The sequence below is a fragment of the Physeter macrocephalus genome, unplaced genomic scaffold, assembly GCF_002837175.3.
Source record: "Physeter macrocephalus isolate SW-GA unplaced genomic scaffold, ASM283717v5 random_300, whole genome shotgun sequence".
NCBI classification, from domain to species: Eukaryota; Metazoa; Chordata; class Mammalia; order Artiodactyla; family Physeteridae; genus Physeter; species Physeter macrocephalus.
In genome coordinates this window covers 15,473-27,871 of record NW_021145571.1, presented here as the reverse complement: position 1 = coordinate 27,871, position 12,399 = coordinate 15,473, and the positions used below count along the sequence as shown (strand labels likewise).

The 12,399-nt window shown below is 47.8% G+C and overlaps 1 protein-coding gene across 5 annotated transcripts in view; it reads right to left on the bottom strand.

The window, feature by feature from the left end:
- Positions 1 to 228: 228 nt before the first annotated feature.
- Positions 229 to 12,399, bottom strand: part of CLDN7 (claudin 7) — a 15,584-nt gene continuing 3,413 nt past the window's right edge. Inside the window, exons 2-6 of one of the 5 annotated variants that reach the window (XM_024127865.2) lie at positions 7,576 to 7,648; positions 1,954 to 2,487; positions 906 to 1,070; positions 699 to 783; positions 229 to 614 (exon numbers count right to left, since the gene is read on the bottom strand). In XM_024127865.2, coding sequence (XP_023983633.1) covers positions 452 to 614; positions 699 to 783; positions 906 to 1,070; positions 1,954 to 2,176 — 636 coding nt within the window. In that variant the 5' untranslated portion in view covers positions 2,177 to 2,487; positions 7,576 to 7,648 and the 3' untranslated portion in view covers positions 229 to 451. Of the gene's footprint in view, positions 615 to 698; positions 784 to 905; positions 1,071 to 1,953; positions 2,488 to 7,575; positions 7,707 to 10,539; positions 11,267 to 12,399 lie in introns of those variants that run through there. The other 4 variants (XM_028484970.1, XM_028484972.2, XM_028484971.1 and 1 more) reach the window with 4 other exon arrangements.

Sequence of the window (12,399 nt, the reverse complement as noted above, 5' to 3'; positions counted from 1 at the left end):
CCCAGCGGCCATGGCTCACGGGCCCAGCCGCTCCGCGGCACGTGGGATCCTCCCGGACCGGGGCACGAACCCGCGTCCCCTGCATCGGCAGGCGGACTGGCAACCACCGCGCCACCAGGGAAGCCCCAATAAATGTTATTTTAACTGAAGTAGGTACACTTTAGGTTCTAGGTTCCCTGCAAGGATCTGGGTTGGAAGAAAGCAGATGCCCCGAAGGGAAAAAATGTCTACTTTCCAAAACATATTTTTATTACTGTACAAAAAGCTCACCCTCCCCCTTTTTGTCTCCTCGCCACCCAACACCCCAGGGAACTGTACATGGTGTGCTGGGCTAGAGTGACTGCAGGCTTCTGCTCGGCACCCTGCCCACGAGTTGAGCTCTCCGCCCCAGGTCCTTTCAGATGTCTGGGGGCACCTCTAGGCTGCCAGGCTGGGGTAAGGGCGTCCCAGCTTACACGTACTCCTTGGCAGAGTTGGGCTTTGGGTAGGAGCGGGGTGCACGGTACCCAACTTTGCTCTCACTCCCAGGACAGGAGCAAGAGAGCAGTGCACCTCCCAGGAGGACCAGAGCGGACCCTGCCCAGCCAATGAAGATGGCAGGACCAAACTCATACCTGTGGAGAGAGGATTGGTGTCAGAAACCCTAGCCTGCCTCTCCCGACCCCAGACCCCTTAGGAGGCAGGACTCTCTTACTTACTTAACATTCATGGGGACCAATGGGTTGTAAAAGTCTGTGACAATTTGGTGGCCATACCAGGAGCAAGCTATCAAGGCAGCAAGACCTGGAGAAAGAATGAGGATTCAGATACTGTGAGCCCCCCGCAAACCAGCACCGTCCCCACCCTTACCCCTCCAGGATGGGCAAGAAGAGAGTCCTTGGGCCCACCTTGGACTTGTTGCTCACCTGCCAAGATGAAAATGATGCCTCCGGCCATGGCTGTACGGGCTTTCTTCACTTTGTCGTCCCCCCCACAGTTTGTACACTTCATGCCCATCGTGGCCACGAATGTGGCCAGGAAGCCCAGCACCAGGGAGAACACCATTAGGGCTCGGGTGGCCTGCAAGGCCGCTGCAGGAAAGGGGGAAGGATGCTGTCCTTGATGGAAATGTCAACGGCCCTCGGACGGCTCCAGCCTCTGAGTCGCCGGCTGCACCCACTCGCCGCAGGCCTGGGGCCCCCTCGACGCCCAAGTCGCGGGCCAGAGCGGGTGGATCCCGCCCCCTCCCGACTCCGCGGGCCTTCCCGCTCCGCCCCGCCCTCTCGGCTCTAGGATCCGCCCGGGGCGCCAGGGTTTCGACGAAACTGCCCCGGGTGGGGGGGGGGAAGGGTGACAGGGTACATCGAAGAGGAACCGAGGTGGCGGCCTGAGCCCCGGAAGCGGTGGTCGGAGCCACGACGACGCCCGCAGATCCCAGCCCTCGTCCCAGCTTTGACCCCACTATCGAGGCCACGGTCTGTGGCTTCGGCTAATCTGCCGATAAGATTAGAAGCCGCAGGCGGCGCCCCAGGACTGACAGGGTGCACGACCCCTCGGCCCTCGGTCCGACCCCGCGGCCCCCAACCCAATTCCGAGGCCTCCAGCCCGCGCCGCCTTTTGTCAGAGAAAAGGGCGGGAGATGGCGGAGGCCGTGGCCTCCTCGGGGTAGGGGGAGGGGGAAGGCCCCGCCCCAGGACTCGGCTTCCCGGGAGATGCTTGGGCCGCCGGCCGCCAAGCCCGAAGACTAGGCCGGTCCGCGGGCGAAGAGGGGCGCAGCCGGCCCCGGAGGCGCGCACGTGCAGCCCCAGAATCTCGGCTCGCGGCGTCCCCAGCCCGACCGCTTCCGCTTCCTCCTCTCCGCCCGTCCTCGCCGGCAACCCAGGGCGTCGGGCCGTGTGGCCTGGGGCCGGGGCCCGCGCCCACCCCGCGACCTCGGCCCTGGACGCGTCCGCCCCGTCGGTCCCGCGGCCTTACCGGGCAGGGCGAGCACCGAGTCGTACATTTTGCAGCTCATCATGCCCGTGCTCTGCGTGACGCAGTCCATCCACAGCCCCTTGTACATGGCCTGGGCGGTGATGATGTTGTCGCCGGCGTACGAGCTCATCTGCCACTGCGGGATGGCGGTGCATGCCACCAGGCCCACCCAGCCCAGCAGAGCCATGGAAAAGCCCAGCAGCTGCAGGCCCGAATTGGCCATTTCCGCCCTCAGAAAAGACGGGAGGCGCCGGGCTGGCGAGTTTTGTCACCGAGAGAGGCAAAAAAGTTTTTGGTCGAGTGCTTGCTTGCAAATCTTGTCACCGAAGTAAACACAAATCTACCCCTCTGGCGGGGCGAGGGTCTCACAGCAGAGGGAACAGGACTGGTGGCCGACAAAAGCAATCCGCGAAGACCCGGCAGTTCCCTCCAGCGCTCGGCGACCCTTCCCAAACAAAAGGTGGAGGGGCCGTGTGGGCGCGGTCCCGGGCGCTGGAAGTCCCCCAAGTATCCTGGGCTGTCGGCCCAAGGCTGCTGTGCGAAGAGAGGTCGTTCAGCGGTGAGCGGGCAGGTGCGGGCGGACAGGTGCGGCGCACCTGAGTATATGTAGGTCGTCGGGGGCGCGCCCCCGCGGGCACCGGGAGCGCGAGGCGGGGAGGGACCGGAGGGGCGGCCGAGGATGACCTGACGTCACCGAAGGGACACTCACCTGAGCCGGAAGTCCTGGCCCCCACCCCTCCCGGCCCAGGTGAGGAGGAAGAAACCTGAGCACCAGGGTCACGCCCCTTCACTTGCCGGGCTTGGACCGCCGGAGGGGAGGAGGCGGAGTCTTCTCGGGAGTCCCAAGCTCCGAGTAAGCCCCTCTGGACTGGAGGTCCCTCGGGCACCAGGGTGTCCCTTCCCCTCTCCCCGACAGGTGCGCTAAGAGCGCGGCGGAGCCGGAGCGTGGGGGATGCCCCAGGCCAGCCTTGGCTCCACCTTTTCCCCACGCAGGGACTCCCGGGTTATACTCTGGGCGCTCTTTGTCCCGCCCTACTTTCGCCCCAACCCTCTGCTCTTTTTCTCCTTTCTTAGCCGATCCCACCTTCAAGGGCTCTGGCTCCAATCCCGCAGAACTCCCCACTTCAGCAGCCTTATTGGAGTCTCCACCTCCAAAGCCACCTCCTAGCACCCGCCCACCCGTCGCCGCTGTCGCCCTCCAACAGACACCCGGCTTCCAGGCATGGCGCCCCAACACGCCCCACCTCCTTGGCCCCCTATTCCGATCCCTGCTTGACATGACTTAATGGTGGGGCCGTTGGCACCCCATCTCCCAGCGTTCACTATCCCATCCCGCCTCAAGGGTCCTTGTAGCAGAAGGAAGAAACCGCTGAGGCCAGAAGCCAGCAGAGGGTGGGAGCAAGGTAAGGCCAGGGTCAGTCTTGGCCACACCCATCATTCCCCTCCCTTGGAGTCTTTCCAACTCGTCCTCCACCTTTCCCTCTTCCTCCTCCCCCAGCAGTGCACACATTTCTCTCCCTCATTCTGAGCCTGGACCTGCCCCCTTATGTGCCCTCTCCCACCCTCTCACCATTCTGTCCTCCAGAACACCTGGCTCTAATGTGGCCTTTGATTCAGCCCTCAGATTGCCACCTCACCTCAGGTTTCTTCTCTCACTCTCCCCGAGCTATGTATGGCCCCATCCTTTCTCTGCACATCTCCTCCAAGCATCCCCCATTTATTCATTCCTCCCTCATCTGTTATCATCTCCCCTTCCTGTCTTTTCCGCTTCCTATTTTACTCCCCACTCTTTTGGTCTACTTTGTACCCTATCTCCAGCCCCCTTGGAGCCCAGCATCACCAAGCAGCCTTTCTTTGCATCTTCCTGAGTGCACATCGCCACCACCCCCTTGTCCAGTTTCCTCCCAATCTTCCTCTCCTCCAACCTCCTGACACCGCTCAGGCTCACACACCTTTCTTACTCTGTCTCTCTCATTTAATTTTTCTCTCTCCTTTTTTTTACCTCAACTCTCTCACATTTCCCCTCTTTGCTTCTCCCTCTCAAACATTTCTCTGTACGTCTTTCCTTCTTTTATTCAATAAAAATATTAAAGGGCCCTTCATGCTCAGCTAATTAACCTGCTTTTCTATAAAATGCAGACTTTAATGAACTCTTTATTATTCATTTTAATTTTTCTACCTTTGGATTAATGGTGAGGTTTGTTTTTTCTTTTTGTTTTCAGGTGCTTTCCAGCTCTGAAATTCCATGTTTCTCATTACGTAAGTATATGCAGCTCCTCTCCAAGTTAAGACCATCTCAGGCCAAGCCACCATCACCTCTTGCCTGGACACTGCAACTGCCTCCAAACCAATCTCCCTGCTTCCCTGCTTGTCCTTCTAAAATCTGTGCTCCGGAAGTGACTTTTTGTTTCCCAAATAAACTTAAATCTTTTCACTTCCTGCTTAAAATCCTTAAAACTTCCAATGGCACACTTTTGCTCCTATTGCTGCACTGGATTTGGCAAATAAATGCCACGCTGTGGCTTACCAGACTCTGCGTCAGCTACACTTCCTGAACCGTGCTATGGGCCATCCCACAACAGTGCCTTTGCACTCTGTTCTCTATGCCTGGGTGCTCATCTCCGTCTACCCCACCCAGCCTCCCTCTACCTTGCTAACCGACTCATCCTTCAGCTCTCAGCTCAAATATTACTTCTCGTGGGAAGCCTGGCCTGACTACCCCATCCCAGGCTGAGTCAGATCACCTGCTGAATGCTCTCACCGCTACATGTACTTTACTTTCAAAGCTCTTATCATGGTTAGAAACTATTTACCTTGTGTGATTATTTACTCAATGTCAGTCTCCCCACTGTACTGTAGGTTCCAAGAGGGCAGAGATGTGTCTGAATTTTATCACCAATAAATAGTCGATGAATGAATGACTAAATTGCAAATTAACAAGATTTTCATTCACTTGTTTGACAAGTAGAAATTTTCTGAGTCCCTATGTAATGTACCAGGCACCATGCTTGACACGGGGGCTACAGCTATGAACAAGAGGACACTGCGGACTTCCTGGTGGTCCAGTGGTTAAGACTCCGCACTTCCACTACAGGGGGCGTGAGTTCAATCCCTCGTCAGGGAAGTTCTGAATGCCAGGCAGTGCAGCCAAAGAGAAGAAAAACAAAAAACAAGAGGACACCGCACTCAGGTAACTTAGATTCTAGAGGGAGGAAGCCGGCAATAAAGACATAAAAGTGGTGCATGTTTTGAAGGCAGTAAAATAGGGTAATGTGATGCATGAGGTTGGGTCCACTCCAGAGTGAGGTCAGGGAGACCTTTCTAGGAAAGGACTGTTAAATAATGAGCCAGCCAGGGGAGAACCATATTTTAGGTAGAGGGAACAGCAAGTGCTAAGACCCTGTATCGATTGTCCCTTTGAGACTTGTTGTATTAACTTAAAGCAGGATCTCTCAACCTCGGCACTAGTGATACTTGGGGCCAGATAATTCTTTATTATGGGTGACTGTCCTGTGCATCATAGGATATTTAACAGCACCCTTGACTTCCACTGATTGGATGCCAGTAGAACCCTCCCCAACACCTCAGTGTGACAATCAAAAGTGTCTCCAGAATAAACAACAAGGTCCTGCTGTATACCACAGGGAACCATATTCAATATCCTGAAATAAACCATAATGGAAAAGAATGTGTGTGTGTGTGTGTGTGTGTGTGTGTGTGTATTTAAATCACTGCTGTACAGCAGAAATTAACACAACATTGTAAATCAACTATACTTCAAGAAAATAAAATTTTTAAAAATGTCTCCGGACATTGCCAGATGTCCCAGTGAGGGGATGAGCAAAATTGGTCCCAGTAAAGAACCACTGATTTAAAGCGTGACCAGTCAGCATGACTGTGGATTTTTTGCTCTAGTAGCCTTCAAGTAAAGAGTTGGGTGCAAGGAGCAAGTGGATGGATGGTTGGAATTAACCAGGATTTGGATTTTGCTAAAAAGAGAGAGAAGGGGGAGTTCCCTGGTGGACTAGTGGTTAGGATTCTGGGTTTTCACTGCTGTGGCCTGGGTTCAGTCCCTCGTCAGGGAACTGAGAATCCAAAAGAAAAGAAAAAAAAAAACAGAGAGAGAGAGAAGGGATTTTAAGGTACTTGCATGAGAGTGATTATGTGCTAGATCATGGATATAAATTGGGTATAAAAGAGAGTAAACAGGGGCTTCCTTGGTGGCGCAGTGGTTGCGCGTCCGCCTGCCGATGCAGGGGAACCGGGTTCGCGCCCCGGTCTGGGAGGATCCCACATGCCGCGGAGCGGCTGGGCCCGTGAGCCATGGCCGCTGGGCCTGCGCGTCCGGAGCCTGTGCTCCGCAACGGGAGAGGCCACAGCAGAGGGAGGCCCGCGTACCGCAAAAAAAAAAAAAAAAAAGAGAGAGTAAACATAAAAAGGAGTCAGTGTCGATGGATAGTGAAAAACTGATTGGGTCAATGGTTTCAAGGTCTCCATGAAGTGAAAGGAGTAGGGATACATGAGTAGATGACCCGGAAGGCTAGGAGGTGATCATAAGAGGTACGAGGCTTGAATTCAATAAACTGGAAGAGGGTGTTTTAGGAGATGACAAAGCCATGAGTAGGGGCCCGAGGGTGGGCTGAAGAGAAAGGTCACTGGAGAGGAGACTGAGGGCTGAGAGACTGTAAATCGGTGGAGTACCCTGGTGGGCTTTGAAGTCAACAGCAATGATGATGAGAACATAGGTGTCAAGGGGAAGACGATGAGCCAGGTGCTAAAGTTGTCCGTGAATGTGTGTGAAGGATCAGGCTGGAAGACCCCAGCAGCAATTAGAGGTAGTGGGCGATATACTTCCAGAGATGAACGTCATAGGAGCAGAGGATTTTGAAGGATGAAGGAAGAATAATGGTCTAAAGTAGCACTGAGGATCAATACTCCCAGCTCCAGACCCTGAGGTATATGAAGTAGGACCAAAAATAGGCCTTTCTTAAAAGGGCTGCTGGGACTTCTCTGGCGGTCCAGTGGTTAAGACTCCGTGCTTCCGCTGCAAGGGATGCAGGTTTGATCCTTGGTTGGGGAACTAAGATCCCACATGCCATGCAGCGTGGCAAAAAATAATTTAATTTAATTTAATTTAAAAAAAGGGCTGCCGGGGAAGTGTGTCCTCCAAGACAGCCAGGTTTCAGAAAGGAACATTCAGAGGAGAGGCTGGCATATAAGAATGATGACAGGTTGAGTCCAGAAGTCACGGTGGAAGAATTTGAAAGATCAAATTTGGTTGGAATATTGGATCAGGTTAGGGCACCTACACCATATGAGGTAGGCAACCTGATATGGAAACCCTACCAACTTGTTTATTTCTATGGGAAAATATGTTTTGAGTTCTGAAAAAAACTGATAAATAAGTGAACTCTGGAAACTTGCAATGTTAATTTAATATTATGTATTATAACTCAAAAACTCATTATTATACAGGTCACTGGTGATTATTTTACTGGTCAGACCAAGAAGTTGTACACCCAAGGCAGTGAAAATATTCCAGGTTCCAATTCCACCCCATTCAGGAATTTATTCTTGGGCCTCAATTGCCTCATCTATAAAATAGGAATGATAATATTTTACCTGCTTAGGAAACAGGATGCTGGTCCAGATAATCTCCTATGGTTCAGCCTGGAGTGCATTTTGAGATACAGATCTGGAGAAGGAGTGAAAAAGTGACCAACTCATTTTCTGAGGCTACGTTACTCTTGCCTCTGAAATCAGTTAAGGGTAATATAAGTATTATAGGCCCATTTCATTTATAAATACAGATGCAAACATCATTAATAAAATATTACTTAACCAAATGTAAAAAATGTATTTAAAGAGTAATACATTACAAACAAGAACAGTTTATCCCAGGAATGCAAGTGTTTCAACATTAGAAAATCCATCAATGTAATTTACCACATTAATAGATTAAAGAAAAAATATATATGGTTACCTCAATCAATAATTTTAAAAAGAATTTGATAAGGTTCAACACCTACTTATGATAAGAATTTTTAGCAAACAAAGATTATGGAGGAAATTCTTATACCTAATGAAGAAATTTTAGACTCATGTCTTTTGTGATTGGGAAAAGGACAAAGATGTCCACTGTTACCCTTTTTGCCTGACAAAGTCCTGGAAGTCTTGATCAATACTACAAGGAAGTGAAAGAAATACATAGTGCAAAGATTGAAAGGGACGAAATAAAAGTGATTTGTAGGGACTTCCCTGGTGGTGCAGTGGTTAAGACTCCGTGCTCCCAATGCAGAGGGCCTGGGTTTGATCCCTGGTCAGGGAACTAGATCCCACATACATGCCACAACTAAGGAGCCCGCCTGCCACAACTAGGACCCAGTGCAACTAACTGAATAAATAAAGAAATATTTTTTAAAAACTGATTTGCAGATGATATTATCATCTACTTAGAAAATTGGATAGAATCAACAGACAGTCTATTAGAACCATCAGAGATGTTCAGCAAGGTCGCTGCATACAAGATGAACCTACAAAAAGAGTCACTAGTATTTTACTACATGAGCAATAACTAATTAGAAAATGTCATTTAAAAAATAACACTCAGTTTGCATCACTGACAAAAATTATGAAGCATCTAGGGAACCAAGTATTCATAAGACCTCAGTGGAAGAAAAAATTTAATTCTACTAAAAAACATAGAAGATGACTTGAATAAACAGAGAGATAGTCCATGCTCTTAAATGGGATGACTTAACATTATAAAGATATCAGTTGTCCCCAGAATAACTTACAATTTGATATATTACCCATAAAAATTCATCTGGTGATTGTTTTTTGTTTTTGGGGGGGTTTTTTTTGAAAGATCTTGATTAGTTTACCCTCAAATTTGTTTGGAGCAATAAGAAAAAAAACAAAAACCAAAAAACCACAAATGGTTAAGCTGACACTGAGAGGGAGGATTTCTCCGGTGGTTTAGTGGGTAGGACTCCACGCTCCCAAGTTCGATCCCTGCTCAGGGAACTAGATCCCACATGCACGCTGCAACCAAGAGTTCACATGCCACAACTAAGAAGTGCACATGCCACAACTAAGGATCCCTCACTAAACATGCCACAATGAAGATCCCGCGTGCGGCAACTAAGACCCAGCACAGCCTAAATTAATTAATTAATTAATTAAAAAAAAAAAAGTCGACGCTGAGTGGTAAGAGTAACAAGAGGGATCTTGCCCTTCCAGAAATTTAAACTTGCTACAAAGCATCCAGCAACAATAACAGTATAGTATTAGTGCAAGGACAGATACACCAATGGAACAGAATACCAGAGACAGACACTTGTATATATCAGAATGGGACATGTGGTAAATGTGGCTCAATATGAGAAAAACAAATTGGATCCCTAACTCCCAAAACAAGGATGAACTCTAGATGGATTAAAAAGAGCTAAATATGAAGAGTAAAACTATAAAGTTATTGGAAGAAAAGGTTAATTTATGATGCAGAAATGGAAAAGAAAATATGCAAAATTTCAAAATCACAAACCCTAAAGGGAAAATTGGTCATTCTGATTACACCAAATTTAAGGATTTCTATTAAATGAAGTCCACCGAAGAAAAATTAATAGGCAGCCGATACAACAAGAGAAAATATTTGCAATGTCCAAATCTGACAAAGAACTGATATGATTTGTTTAAATGTCTTGCCCATCAACAAGAAAAATATTCCAAGAGAAAATGGGCAGAGAATACAAGGAGGGAATCTGCAGAAAAAAGACAGCCAAAGTGCTAACAAGTGTTTAAAGGGATGCTCCAAGCCGTAAGTAATCAGAGAAAACTGCAGGAAGATATCACCTTTCACCTACTGAACTGACAAATCTTAGAAATCGAAGCAAATTCTCATTTGATTAAAATCTCATATAGCCCATTCTGAATTTTAAAAGACTGACCATCTTAAGTTTTGGTGAGGGTGTGGAAGAACTGGAACTTTCAGACATTGCTGGTGGGAATGTAAAATGGGACAACCGCTTTGGAAAACAGTTTGGCCGATTCATAAAAAATTACACACTACTCTCTGCTGCTAAGGTTTCCACTACAGATGCAAGAAAAAAGTGTCCTAGCACTTTCTGTCTGTCTGATTGTGGCAGCCCAGACTGAGTGGGGGAAATATAGGGAAAAATTGTTTGCAACTCAGAAATGACCTTGTGAGCAGTAAAAGCCTGGTTTACTCACACACACACACACACACACACACACACACACAAAAAAGAACAAAAACCACATACACCTATCATATAATCCAGCCATTCTACTCCTAGGTATTTTCCAAGAGAAATGAAAGCATACATGTCCTTACAAAGACTTGTATGTGAATGTTCCCGGCAGCTTTATTTGTAATGGCCCCAAACTGGAAATAACCCAGATATCCATCAACAGGTGAATGGATAATCAAACTAATTACTATTGATAATCAAATCAATGATATTTCCCAACAAAAAGGAATGAACTCGTAATACATGCAACGACATACATGAATCTCAAAATAATTACAGTAAGTAAAAGAAACCCAGACAAAAAGAGTACGCTCTGTATGATTCTATTTGCATAAAATTCTAAAAAATGCAAACTGGCCCATAATGACCGAAATCAGATCAGTGGTTGCCTAGAGGCTGAAGAGAGGAATTTCAAAGAGGTACAAGGAAACACTGCGCGTGATGGATGTGTTCATTATTTTGATTCTGGGGAGAGTTTCATGGGTGTATACATATGTCAAAACTTATCAAATTATGGATGTTAACCTGACTTATTGTGGTAATCATTCCGCAATATATACAAATATAGAATCATTATGTCATACACCAGAAATTAATGTTACATGTCAGTTATACATCAATTAAAAAAATCTTTTGACTTTCCAAATTGTGCATTTTATTTCATTAAAAATTTTTTTTTTCTTTTTATTTATTTATTTTTGCTGTGTTGGGTCTTCGTTACTGTGTGTGGGCCTTCTCTAGTTGTGAGCAGGAGCTGCTCTTCGTGGCGGTTCGTGGGCTTCTCATTGCAGTGGCTTCTCTTGTTGCAGAACATGGGCTCCAGGCACGCAGGCTTCAGTAGCTGTGGCTCGCAGCCTCAGTAGTTGTGGCGCACAGGCCTAGTTGTTCCACGGCACGTGGGATCTTCCCGGACCAGGGCTCGAACCCGCGTCCCCTGCATTGGCAGGCGGATTCTTAACCACTGTGCCACCAGGGAAGTCCCCAAATTGTACATTTTAAATATGTGCAGTTTATTGTTTGTCGATTATATCTCAATAGAGCTGTTTTAAAAAACAAAAACAATTAACCGTATTCAATTCTATTTTAAGCACTATGTGACTATTACATTATTCATCTTCATTAAAACCCTAAGATGTAGATACTATTATTATCTCCCTTCTCATTTTACAGATGAGGTAAACAGGGCACAAAGAGCTTAGGTAACTTTCCCAAGGGCACGAAGTTAGTAAATATCAGAGCTGGGACTCAAACTCCGGCAGTTTGGGCTCTTAACTATGCATACTCTTAACTATGCTGCTCTGGGTGGATGTTGCCTGAGAGGGTGTGGTGGTAGTGGAACCCTCCCAAACTGCTGATGGAAGTGGAGACTTGTGATTGTCATTCTTATGAGCAAGCTGGTAGCTCTTAGTCAAATTAGGTGTAAGTATACCCTATGACTCAGCAGTTCTGCTCGGTGGAGATAGATATAAATAAAGACAAAGACCTAGGCAGAGGCAGAGACATATCCCCCATAAAGAGCCTTGTATGAAAATGTTCACTGCCACATTATTTGTTGTGGTTGGGAAGTGGAGGTGACATGGGTGCTTATCAATGGGATGACTGACATTGTGGAGTATAATGCAACAATAAGTTATGCAATAAGTAAATAAATAATGCAATAAATTAATTATACAACAATAACTTTGATAATCATAGAACATGAATGGGTTTTTTATTTTTTTGGCTGCACCCTGCGGCTTGTGGGATCCTAGTTCCCTGACCAGGGATCGAACACATGCCTCCTGCAGTGGAAGCGCAGAGTCCGGACCACCAGACCGCCAGGGAAGTCCCTGAATGGGTTTTTAAAACATAGTGCTTACTGAAAACAAGCAAGATCAGATTGAAATATATAACCAGATGCTATTTACATAAATTAAAAATGTGTGCACGCAAAACAATTCATGTTTTGCAGGTGAGCATTAAATACATTGGAATGGCTGTCTTTTGAGGGAGGACAAATGCGAAATGGGTGTGGAAATAAAAGAGAATAACTTTTTAAATAAAAACAAGATAAGAGGGCTTCCCTGGTGGCGCAAGTGGTTGAGAGTCCGCCTGACGACGCAGGGGATACGGGTTCGTGCCCCGGTCCGGGAAGGTCCCACATGCCGTGGAGTGTCTGGGCCCGTGAGCCATA